The sequence below is a fragment of the Dipteris shenzhenensis genome, chromosome 21 (assembly GCF_047967505.1).
Source record: "Dipteris shenzhenensis isolate YYH24624 ecotype China chromosome 21, Dip_SZ_1.0, whole genome shotgun sequence".
Lineage (NCBI taxonomy): Eukaryota > Viridiplantae > Streptophyta > Polypodiopsida > Gleicheniales > Dipteridaceae > Dipteris > Dipteris shenzhenensis.
In genome coordinates this window covers 34,865,311-34,878,215 of record NC_141616.1, presented here as the reverse complement: position 1 = coordinate 34,878,215, position 12,905 = coordinate 34,865,311, and the positions used below count along the sequence as shown (strand labels likewise).

The 12,905-nt window shown below is 38.2% G+C and overlaps 1 protein-coding gene across 1 annotated transcript in view; it reads left to right on the top strand.

Moving 5' to 3' along the window:
- LOC147888780 (putative serine protease EDA2) overlaps positions 1-12,905 on the top strand; it is a 196,184-nt gene that overhangs the window by 132,056 nt on the left and 51,223 nt on the right. Inside the window, exon 8 of the mRNA XM_087392365.1 lies at positions 2,933-3,004. Coding sequence (XP_087248491.1) covers positions 2,933-3,004 — 72 coding nt within the window. The remainder of the gene's footprint in view (positions 1-2,932; positions 3,005-12,905) is intronic.

Below are 12,905 nucleotides of genomic sequence, written 5' to 3'. Positions count from 1 at the left end.
TTCCTCCTGAAGAAGATGCACCACCATTTCTCTGCTCTTCAGAAATTAGAAGAGCAATCAACTCCTCAAAATCAGGGAAATTCTCACGAACGGAAATGGATGTCCAGAGTTGTGCATAATCCTTTCCTAGACCATTCAAGGTCATAGAAACTAGATCATCATCTTCCACTAGAGACCCAATAGAAGCAAGTGCATCTGCAATCTTCTTCACCTTCATGTGGTAGTCATTGATGCTCATATTTTCTCTTTGCACATTATGCAACTCTTGCTTGAGCTGCATTTTCCTAGCTTGCATATTTGTGCTATACATTTTTGTCAAAATATCCCACACCTCCTTCGGCATGCTTGCATCTTGAATATGCACAATCATAGAATCTGAAATACTGATAAACAGCCAGTACAAAACTTTTCTAGCTCTCTCATGCCATCCTTTAAAAGCATGCAACTCCTGTTGATTGGGAAGATTAGGAATAACTGGTTCTTGTTTAGCTCTAGTAATGAACTCCCAATAGCCTTTTCCCTTAAGGAAATTCATCATTCTAAACTTCCATGCTTGGAAGTTGTTCTTGTCAAGATTTTCACTGACAATTTGTGAAAGAGCATCAGATGCAAATACAGAACACTATAAAATATTCTGTCACTGCAAAAAAGCACAACTTCTGCCTCACAAGGGCAAATCTGCAAAACTGACGAGAGTGGTATTTGACCACACAGTCACTTCCTCATGATGATTATGCATCAAGAGGCAATAAGAATGATTCTGTCACTCCCCATATCTATGCGCATAGGCATATGATGTAATTTCTGTGATAACTTTTCAATGACCTACAGAACAGTGGTCGCACAACAAAAACAGGGCACTTTCTTGAGTGCTTGCGAAAAACTTTCGCCACCAAAACGGGCCCCGAAATGGCCTCAAATCAAAAAAAAAAAATCACCGTGGGCTTTGCCCTCACCCGTAGCATATACTATCCTTTCTCCACACCGCGAAGGGCATCCCAATCTAAGACAGTGCACTCTTGCACTTTTCGACTGTGCTACCTGTAGGGATTTGCTCCCAAACGTCAAAAAAAAGGAAAGCAACACTGATCCTCTTACTAGGACACCGCAAACCATGTGAAGAGAGTGAGAGAGAAGGAAGGAATCTCACTTGCAACTTTCTCACATACACAATGGGGGAATATACACAAAGGTGGAGGCTAAAAACAGTTTTCCTCTTCTAAGTTGTGAAATCCAAAAGAAATCTAAGTACAATAGAATAGGTAAACCCTATATGTGGGTCTCAAACCAAGCTCAACTAACTAAGGTGGCATACTAACTGAGCCACTAACTAGAGTACATAAAGATAGCTATCATCTAGCTATTATTCATGGGCGGTGTACCAACCGCATCTGCAGCTAACAAGTCGATGACATAAATGCACAATGGTCACCCTGGCATATCACGAGTGGAGCTTTATATCTCAACAAGTAGAAGGTGGCCCCTTCCTATATGTCACAATTCTCTTCACTACATCAAATCTAGGGTAGCCATGACTGCAAGATGACAACATGGACATGGTGGGGGACACACAACTTTTAGAAGACTTGGTGGGCACCAAAAGTGCGGTTAGCAATCCCATTCAATGTGATTAGAATAAGAATTAAAACTATCACAAGGGTCAATGCTATTTTGGTGTTGAAGTAATGGTGTAGACCCTTCCAATTGGTAATTGTGGAAAACACACTATCTACGTCCCCCTCCCCCACATTGATTTTCACTCTCCAACCTCTTTATGGATGCTAGCATTGAATAAGGCCTTTCTACTCCTATCTTGCAATGTGAGTGTTTTGGCCTTATACATTATAGTTTGTAACTACTGTGTTAATGCTAGGATCACCCAACCTCTAGCATGTGCCAAAAATGTCTTGCCAAAAAATAAGATTCAAATTGCCATGGTGTAGGTTCAAACTATAAAAAATAGTTTTAGACTACATGAAGCTCTCATGAAGTAGTTTCAAAATAGTCAAGAACTTTGATGCCAACAATGTGTGCACTTTATATCTCAAGCTAAAGGTAGCTTTCAACTATATAACGAATACTAGCATCACATGAGCTCTTTAGATATTGTTTAGTATTGCTTATTGAAGTAGGTCAGACACCTTGGATGTTGTTGCTAGCATCACCCAACATCTTGATGCATTTCCAAAAGAGGTGTAGGTAGTATTAATGTTGATAAATCTCAATGGATAGGTGCAATTAAGCCCAAGAAAGTGTGGATTTTGGCTCTTTCTAATGAATCTTACAATTTTAAAATTATCATGTTTTTCATGCAAACTTGAAATTCTCATACACAATCTCATTCTCTTCAAAATTTAGCATTTTCGGGAGTTTTGTTAGGCAAAGAAGTATTTTTTGGTGTCAAATAGGTTACCTTTTGACAACATTTAAGGAATCTATTGAAAATATACCTTTTGGTTGGCCATTTTAATGTCTCATTTCAAATGTAGCATTATCTACAATGTCCATCAAGATTCACAAAATACATTTATATGTACCATAATTTTCACGCTATAAAGGCAAAAGATAAGGTAGGTTTTTACCTCTAATGATGAAATTTTCATTGATTGATTTATGAATAAAATACATTTTAATATTATTGAAAGTTTTAATGTAACAACATTTTGTAGGATCCATAATTTTAAGAAAATCAAAACTTTGCATAGAATGTATTTTTTTGAATCTGTGTAAAAAATGAAAAGAAACAAATGTCTGTGCTCTCATCAAATGAAAATAAAAAATTAGTTTATCTTAATCTTTGATAGTTCCTTGCAATATTATATAAGCATATATATAATAAACATGCCATGAATGACTTTTCTAGAACAAACTATTATAATTTATATTCATATAGATGTTTTGAGGAATCTAATTACTCTTTTACTATTTTTAGGTTCAATATGGACATCCTTATACTTCGTGTACACCCTTGCTAGAGGCGATAAAAAATGGAACAGATATCATGGTCAGTATGTGCTCAAATAGTGTTTAACCATGCATCCAAAATTCTATTTTTCTAGTGAAAACTTGATATTGGATGTGAATCTGTTAATTTCATTGATGTTTTTGCTTACAAAGGTAGTTTGTAAGAGAAAGTATATGGGATTTCATTGAAACTTTTATTTTTTAATAAAATATTAAACTACATGCCTCCTTTTCCATATTTCTAACACTACATTTAATGATTGTCTAAAAAATTATCTAGTGAACCTATCTATAAGACTTATAGAGAAATTTTATGGAGAGGAATTGATTGTGTGACTACTCGAGGGAGAAGGGGGGGGGGTGGCACATAAAAATAATGTGACTATATGCGAGTTCAACATAAAGAAAATCTTGAATTATGTTTTGAAAAAAATAATTATAAAGAAGTATCATGGAATTTTTTTAAAAAAAAAGTTAGACTTGTATAAAAAGTGGATATCTTTTAATCATACATTTTTATAGATAATTTTTTTAAAAGTAGGCCAAGATTAAAGAATGTGATATATGGGGTCTACACCTTGTGAACCCATGAGTTTGGCTATAATACCGTACCTATATTAATCACAATGTGAAATACTATAGAAGTATTTGTGATCCCATAGGCCAGAAGTATGGACTCATCTCCCAAGATTAGTAGACCTATGCATTGAAAAATAAAGGTGAAATTGCAATACTCATAAAATGACTTCTTTAAGGCATAACTATTTATCAACCACACCTAGATGGGGTATTTTGATCTTTAATGAATTATTATCTTTTAATTATGATAAATGCACAAAGAATTTAGCTAGTTATAAGTGGAAGATATCGTGAAGAGTCTCTGAGTACATAATTTCATGCATAATCTAATATAATAGCAATGACACTATCACATGATCATCTTGTTTATAAGACCTCGACTAGAGCTTTATGATGATGTGGTTATAGTGATCCAGCTATAGGATAATTGATATGAATTGCCTCTTGAATTTGGTGATTGGATATAATAATTATTCACCTCAAGGACTTGTTATTGCACATCTCCATGTGCATGGACCTATGTAGCTTAAAATCAGATGCTCCAAGCATTGGAATTCTTTAATTCCCAACCTTAAGTTTATAAAAGCACCAACAAACCCTTGTGATGTTTCTTTTTAAAGGTATAAAAGTCATGCTAGGCCTTTCTAATTCATAAAATATCTATTTAACCCATACACTTTGGTCACAAAGATTGTCTACTTTCTTCATGAGGCTCTAGTCTTTATCAAAATCCTTGTCTAGGTTCACATTCATCAGAATCCTTTTCTAGGTTCACATTCATTAGCATGCTTCCTTGAAAATCCTAGATTCCATTGTTTGCCTCATGACCCTCATATTGGGGATAACATGTGGGAGATGATATCTAGCACACCTCTCACTGGCTCATTGAGGTCTTATTCCAAATCATTAAAGGAAATACTCCAGTTGCTCAAAAGAAATAGCTTTTTCAAAGATATCAATGTTTATTTTCTCTAATGGCTATTAAACTAGCTTTTGTTGATCAAAACCTTGATGAAGTGGTAAAGAAACTAGATGCATTTTGTCCTATCCCTTCATGATCACCAAACATCTCTTATTGTTGCAGCATATCTCTATCATGCCTCCCCATTGGAAGACATTCATGTCTTCCAATTTCCAATGTAGCTACAACTCCTAAAACAATCCCATGCAAGCTACTAGATCAATCTTCTATCATTGTTAGGGGATCCAAAACTAGATATTTAAATATCCACACCTATAGCCCAATTTGAACAATAGTCCCCACAAAATTCCATCTTCCACTCTAGCATGTGATTGTAAGTGGGATTTATAGTGTGTCTCCCTTAGTGTATATTCAAGATGATAGAGCATCTTGATTGAGAAGGCAATGTCAAGTTGAGTATTGGGCAAGTACAATAGTAAACCCCACTAGTTGTCAATACCAGATTGCATTCACTGCTGGTGTTTTGATAACTCCATGATGGTAAGCTTGGATTTAACTTCCACTAGTGGAGTGATTAATCGCTTGTATTTCTCCATCAAAAAATTATTCAACAATATTTCTCTTATCGGATTAACATCTTTGTTAACATCCAATATCGATCGAGAGGTGAGTTTGTTTGTTCATCTAGGCATGTCAATGCATTTAAATTATCTCTAGGTGTTGTAAGGTAGATTGTTTTTCAAAATGTCCAAGCGAAGCATGAGTTGATTGGAACGAGGGGTTACATGCATTTCAAAGAGTGGATGAATCATTGAATTAAAAGAAAGTAGCCATGTTTCTATTGAGATATCAAGCTCCACTCGTGATATGCCACGATGACCGTTGTGCATTTATGTCACCGACTTGTTAGCTGTAGATGCGGTTGGTACATTGCCCATGAATAATAGCTGGATGACAGTTATCTTTGCAGTCCTTTGCAGTGTCTCGAGAGGGCATTATATCCTTCGGTGACATTATTTTTTTGATTCAAGGCCATTTCAAGGCCCATTTTGGTGGTGCAAATTTTTCGCAGGCACTCAGAATAGTGCCCTATTTTTGTTGTGCGACCACTGTTTTGCAGGTTAGTGAAAAGTTGCCATAGAAATTGCATCTTATGCCTGTGCGCAGAGATATTGGGAGTGACAGAATCATTCTTATTGCCTGTTGATGCAAAATCGTCACTAGGAAGTGACTATGTGGTCAAATACCACTTTCGTTAGTTTTGTAGATTTGACCTTATGAGGCAGAAGTTGTGTTTTTTGCAATGACAGAATATTTTTGCATTGTTCTGTAATGGCGTCTGATGCTCTTTCATAGATAGTCACTAAAAAGCTTGACAAGAACAACTTCCCAGCATGGAAGTTTAGAATGATGAATTTCCTTAAGGGAAAAGGCTATTGGGAGTTCATTATTGGAGCTGAACAAGAACCAGTTATTCCTAATGTTCCTAATCAACAGGAGTTGCACGCATTTAAAGGCTAGCATGAGAGGGCTAGAAAAGTTATGTACTAGCTGTCTATCAATATTTCAGATTCTATGCTTGTGCATATTCAGGATGCAAGCACCTCAAAGGAGGCATGGGATACTTTGACAAAATTGTATAGCACAAATACGCAAGCCAGGAAAATGCAACTCAAGCAGGAGTTTCATAATGTGGAGAGAGAAAATATGAAGATTGCAGATGCACTTGCTTCTATTGGGTCACCAATGGAAGATGATGATTTAGTTTCTGTGACTTAGAATGGTCTAGGAAAGGATTGTGTACAGTTCGGACATCCATTGCCGTCCGTGAGAATTTTCCTGATTTTGGGGAGTTGATTGCTCTTCTAATTTCTGAAAGAGCAGAGAAATGGTGGTGCATCTTCTTCAGGAGGAACTTCAAAAGAAACTGTCTTCTACTCAAATGCTGGAAGAGGTAGAGGCAAAGGTAGAGCAGGCCAATCTGGAGGCCATGGCAGAAATCAGAATATGTAGCAAATTCAAGAAAACCAGTCCTATGGAGGAGGACATGGTAACTTTAGAGGCAGGGGGAGCCAAAGAGGACGTGGTGGATGGTAGAGAGGCCAAAATGCAAACAGCAATGTTGAATGCTACTATTGTGGTAAAATGGGTCATATGGCTAAAGACTGCTACAAAAAGTAGAATGACATCATGAATGGAAAATTGTAGCAAGGCAATTATGCATCCTCTAGTAGACAGGGTGATGATAGAAATGAGCATTTGTTTATGGTGCAGCACATGACCAATTCTGTGACAAGTGCAGAAGAAAGCAATGATGTGTGGTATGTTGACTCAAGTGGTGCATCAAACCACATGACAGGTCATGCAGAATGGATGCAAGATGCAAGGAAAATGGAAAGACCAGGATTTGTGGAGACTGGTGATGATACTGCACATCCTATTGTGCATATTGGTAAAATTTCTCTATCTATGCAGGATGGGAAAAAGAAATACATGTCTGATGTATTTCATGTCCCGAATATCACCACATAGATGATCTACAAGTGGATATGTGTTCTCTTTTGGGAGTGCTGTAGTCACTTCGAGCAACAAGAAATAGCCTACAGTTGCCTTGTCGAGCAAAGAGGTTGAGTATAGGGGTGCAGCAATGGCTGCATGTGAGGCAGCTTGGCTGCATAAGCTACTTTATGATATGCATCAGGGCCAGTTGTCATTTATTGTGACAACATGAGCAGTATACACTTGCAAATAACCGAGTCTATCATGCTAGAACAAAGCACATTGAGGTGCATTATCACTATGTGCAGGAGAAGGTTCTAGTAGGTTTTATTGATCTAGTTTATGTCAGCACAGAGGATCAGGTAGCTGACATATTCACGAAGGCATTGGGTGCAGAGAAGCTGCGCAAGTTCAAAGACCTGCTTGGTGTGCAAGAATCGGGATTGAGCTCAAGGGGGAGTGTTGAGATATCGAGCTCCACTCGTGATATGCCAGGGTAACCATTGTGCATTTATGTCACCGACTTGTTAGCTGTAGATGCAGTTGGTACACCGCCCATGAATAATAGTTGGATGACAGCTATCTTTATGTACTCTAGTTAGTGGCTCAGTTAGTATGCCACATAGGTTAGCTGAGCTTGGTTTGAGACCCACATATAGGGTTAATCTATTCCTTTTATACTAGGAGAGAGTTCTTTTGGCTTTCACAACTAAGAAGAGAAAAATTGTTTTCAGCCTCCACTTTTGTGCGTATTCCCCCATTGTGTATGTGAGAAAGCTACAAGTGAGACTCCTTACCTCTCTCCCACTCTCTTCATTGTTTCTTGAAATGGATGGAAAGAGACAAGAACATGAAATGAAAGTACTCAAGAGGTGAATGAAATTAGACAAGAAAGTAACCATGTTGCTTGAAATGGATGGAAAGAGACAAGACGATGAAATTAAAGTACTCAAGAGGTGGATGATAGAATATTTCATCATATTAAGATCTTGGAATAGAATTACAACTAGCTCTTTCATTGAGCACTATGCACTTAGTACATTGCATTAGAAATAACAATGATCTTATCTACCTCTAGTTCACTCCCTTAAATACATCCCAATTTGTTCAAGAATGGAAGGTACGACCAATCCATATTTTTAGTTAATTTGCAACTATCTATGGAAGGGGTAGGTGCCAAAGAGGTCAGCATCAAAATTCTCTAACATAGGGACCCCCCTCCCTGCTTATATATTGGCATGCTCTAATATAAATCATCTAGTTTTAGAGAATCTAATGATGTTGACTTGGGTAACAGTGAATATTTAGTATAATTGGCATGTAATGGCATGAGTGATTGCAATGGCAAGACGTTGTGTGGATGGAGTATAGCTGAGTACTTGTGACCTTTCAAAGAAAGAAAGAGAAAAATATAAGGTGTAACTTGTAAGTTCATAAGGAGAAGGTGTTATAAGGGATTGATGTAAGATCCTTTCGATGTTATTATTCATAGAGTCATTATAGTATATTCCTAGGCTCCTCCTCAAATCCTATTTTTTAATGTATTGGGAAATTTATTTAATTCTCATCAAGGCTATGTCTTTGACATGCCATGTTTGTGTAAGTTCAAAGTTTTGCATGACATTTTGTCTTGCTCCTTTGCAAAGAGCTTTGTTCTTTGCAAGTTGGAGCTTTATTTGTTTGAGTCATCAAATTGAGAGGAGTCTGATAATACAACATACAATCTCCCAAAATGAGGAATATGGTTGAAGGGGTATAGAGCATGGGTTCTGGGAAAGCTTTTTAAATTAAAGCTGATATCACCTTGGGAGGCTCAAATGGTTAAATAGGTACTAATATTAAGCATCAAAAAAGAATAATAAGAAGAAATAAAAAGAGGAGGGAGAATTGGAATTAGCTAATGAGGGTTACTACATGAAAGTGACAATAGATAGTTGAGGATCACAAGAATCTCATCAAGACCCATTTTGATTACACCCAACTCACCCTGCAATTAGACTCATCTTGTAGATCTATTGGTGTAGCACAACTTATTGCCCCTTATGTGGTGGAGTGCCTTGGGATACTAGGGGTTGATGTGTCTTTGCTTGGCCCTAGAGCTTGATGAAGGGTTGTGCACCCTTTGTTGCTGAATATCTTCTTTCCATTGTAGAAACATTTTGTTAAGGTTTTTGGTATCTTTTATTGTAGCATGTGCTTGTGGATCTAATCCATTTTTAGGAGTACGTTCTCATGGTTTGACTTGCTATGGAGTTTACTGAATGCCATACTGAAGGAGCGGGTTCATATTTCTTCATGGGAAATTTTATGAAGGCCTTAATCTAGCATTGCATTGCCCTTTATGGACCTTGTAGTCTAAGGTTCTTGTACTATTGCTCCCTTTTTAGAAGTAGGTTTTTGCGTAGCTACAACCAATGAATGATTCATTGTTGGTGTTGTAAAATCAAACCTTTCACGTCACTCCTCTTATTTTTGTGGCTCTAGAGGGGTGAAGATGACCATGAAACAAGCACGAGAAGGTGGGTTGCCATGTTGATGACACTTAGTGATCCACATTGCCATCATAAAATCCTTGAGTTTGCACTAGGTCCTTCCTAACCTTATATTTATGGTGCCTTTGTCAATTACATTCTCTAGCATGTTCAACTTCATTGTTTCATTATAATAAAGTGAGATATGTCCTCTAGAGAAAATGTGAGTAGGCCCCTATTGTCTCAAAGATCGTTTGTTTTTGTTGAGCCCAAGTTGCTCCTGAGAAAGTTGCCAATGAATAATTTCATCATTCTCATTGGAAGGTTCTTGTGTGACTCTCATTGTGTCTAGGATGGTTGGTGTGACATTATACCTATGAAAAAGATTGATGTTGAATCTCTTACTAAGGAGGTTCTTGTGTAGCTTCCAAAGTAGCTTCCATTCTTTCATGGTAGGTTCTTATGTTACTATATCTTTTTTGGAGATAGGTTCTTGTGTAACTTCCATTTTCCTTAAAGATGATGCAGTGAATATGGCAGTAGGTTTATCCTTGTCAAGGTGAGTTCCTTTAGCACTTGGCAGATCTATTGCACCCAGTATATGCATACAATTTAGTGATTCTTCTAACTCAAGTATCAAATCACACCAAGATTATTCAAGACTCTTTTCTTTTCCCTCTTCTTTATAAGCTTTAAACGCATTTATTGATGTTGACCTATTGGTGTGTCCGATTCAGTTGCTACTGCAAATAGATTCCTTGGCATAGGGTAAGCCTTCCAAGTGTGGAGCTCTCATGACTTGCTCATATTTATGCTCCAATCATGTGACCAATCCTATAGGTCGCATGAAAGGTCTACCCAATATGAGGTTATAGCTGTCTGGTTGGTTGGAAAAGTCCATTACAACAAACTACACTTGGTAGATTTGACAGATGGTCTTAATCTTGATGTCCCTTACAATTCCTATAGGTTGGGCTATTCTCCATCAACCAATATGATTATTATATTTGTGCTATCCATTTTAGGTTTTCCCCACTTGGCCCAACACTGATTAGTGACTACTTACACTAGCTCCTCCAACCAAGATTGGAATCACAATCTTACCTTGGTAGGAGATGGGAAGTAAGGTGTTGGTGTCATCACCCTCAAAGTGCTGGCCCAACTTGTTAACTGGCACTTTGCTAAAGTGTTGGGGGTCATTTGCAGGATCGATTATCTCACGAGATTAGTGGACTCAAGAGCTATGATTTGTCCATTCATCCAATCGAAGAGGTCTCTCCTTAGAGTGGGATTACATCATAGCAGTGCCATGATGGGCATCTTGATCTCAGTGGATAGGAATAAGGCTAATCCTGTGATCTCTAGAGGGCCAGTGATAGGCTCATTGCCTATAAATTTTGAATCTTTTAAGCAATATAATGTCATGACATTGTCATACTCCTTTAATTGTTGCAAGGCGGGGTCTTCTTCAAACATCCCTTGTATTAGTGTGGACCCGTTCATTGAAGAGCATGAGGTAACTTCATCTTCCACTCTTTCGGGCACTTGCAAGGATCTAGAGGCTCTATTGGTTTCCTTGTTCCTTGAATAGATCATGTTAGCTCCCTTAATTTCCTTGAGTCTTTCCTCAAACTTTTCTTAGCACTCTTCTACCAAGTTTTGCACCTCGATAAGGAATTATTTCTCTAGCAAGAGGTTTAGATATTCATCCTGCATTTTGGGCACTATGGCACTACCTTGGATGGAGGTCCTTAGAGATTCCTTGACTGCTTTGAGATGAGGATTGATCTCGGATTGATCAAGCCTTCATTTGAAGAAGTACTGCTAGAAGAAGATGATGTGGCCATGGTGTCAGTGTCTCATTAGACCCATCCTTGATGGTGAACCTATCATGGCCCTTCCCAATCTTAGTAGCTCGTTTAGCATTTCCACATGTAGATGCAGTTTCATCTCTAAGTTGTGATGTGCTAGCCTTATCTCTTTTGGATTGCTTTCAAAGTTCCTTGTTGAAGGCCTTACCCTGAGCCCTTGTAATTACAGTTAAGAGTATTGAGGACACTTTTCCTCTTTCAATGTTGAGAAGATTATGACTTGCATTCTTAGGTGTAGTAGCTGGCACTTCTGGTCTCTACCTTGAGCAATCATTAAAAAGGTAGTTAACTTCACACCCAGCACACAATGGTTCTTCCTAATGACTTGGTATAGTGGTGGGGGCTAAGGTCCCAATATGGGTGCAAGTAATAGGGGATTTTTTATCCCTAAATTGCCCTTGGTTGGAAAAGGTGGCTCCTTGGATAGGTAATTGAGATGGATTTGGTGCTACAAGTGAGGTAAGAGGTGGACTCTACCAGTACATCAATTGGGAAATAAGCTTAGGATATCAACATCATGACATCATGATTGCCCCATCGTGCACAATGGGCACAATAGAGTGTTGTACTTGGCTTCCCGTACTTGGCTTGAAGGAAGCGAGGGAAATCATTGGTGGAATGGTTCCCGATACACATCCCACACCACATATTATCATGACTTGCGAGTAGGTGGAAACTACTAGGGGATTCCTTGGCCATCCCTCCTTCCAATTGCTAGCTTACATGATTTAATAAATTAGAAGCCAATTCCTCCATATTCACACCCTTGGTGGGAGGTGTTTTCTCATTGAATTCACTTGAATTAGTGGGCTTGAAGGTCTAGGATACTTCTGGGGAGGTAGATGTGGTGTTCCCTCCTTGGGATTTTTCTTTCATGTTGTCATCTAAACAAATATGAGCCTTGCAAACAAATCAAACAAGGTGGGATTCATGATAAAAATATGGCCACAAATATTACAATCCCACAAACCTATGAGGAAGCATGGCAATAGTTCTGCATCACATTCTCTCATGAGGTTCACAATGGGAGTTCAAGTGTTTGATTTTAGCAATATAATCTCAAAGAGACTCGTTCTCTTTTTGCTTGACCTCATAAGGCTGAGTGAGTGGACTCCACTTGGGTCCACTTGGGTACACGAGGGGCAAACCCCATTGTGAAGGACCTTAGCAACATGTCCCAATCAATTTTCTTCTTCAGACTCAATGCTTGAAACCATTGTCTAGATTTTCCATCAAGGCTTAAGCCAAAAACATTGACATTGTCTAGATCCTCAATACCATCGAATGTCTCACAGATTTGTTCAAAATGCTCGACACTGGAGATTGGGTCTCCTTCCCTAAGAACTTGGTGATTCACTTGGATATTGCAACGGGTTTACTTCTAGAGGTATTTTGGTCTCTCTCCATCAATATTAGAGGCGTGGCCCCCCTTCCTAATGCTTGGACCAGGATCCTCATTGCCTCATCTCAGTAAGTACCATTTGTGGAGTGGGCACAGCTTCAGGACATGGTGACCGTATTCTATACTTTGGCGAAACTGATGGAGGGCACAATGAATTCTCGAGGTAGAAGATTGATTATGGCAGAAACACTATATTA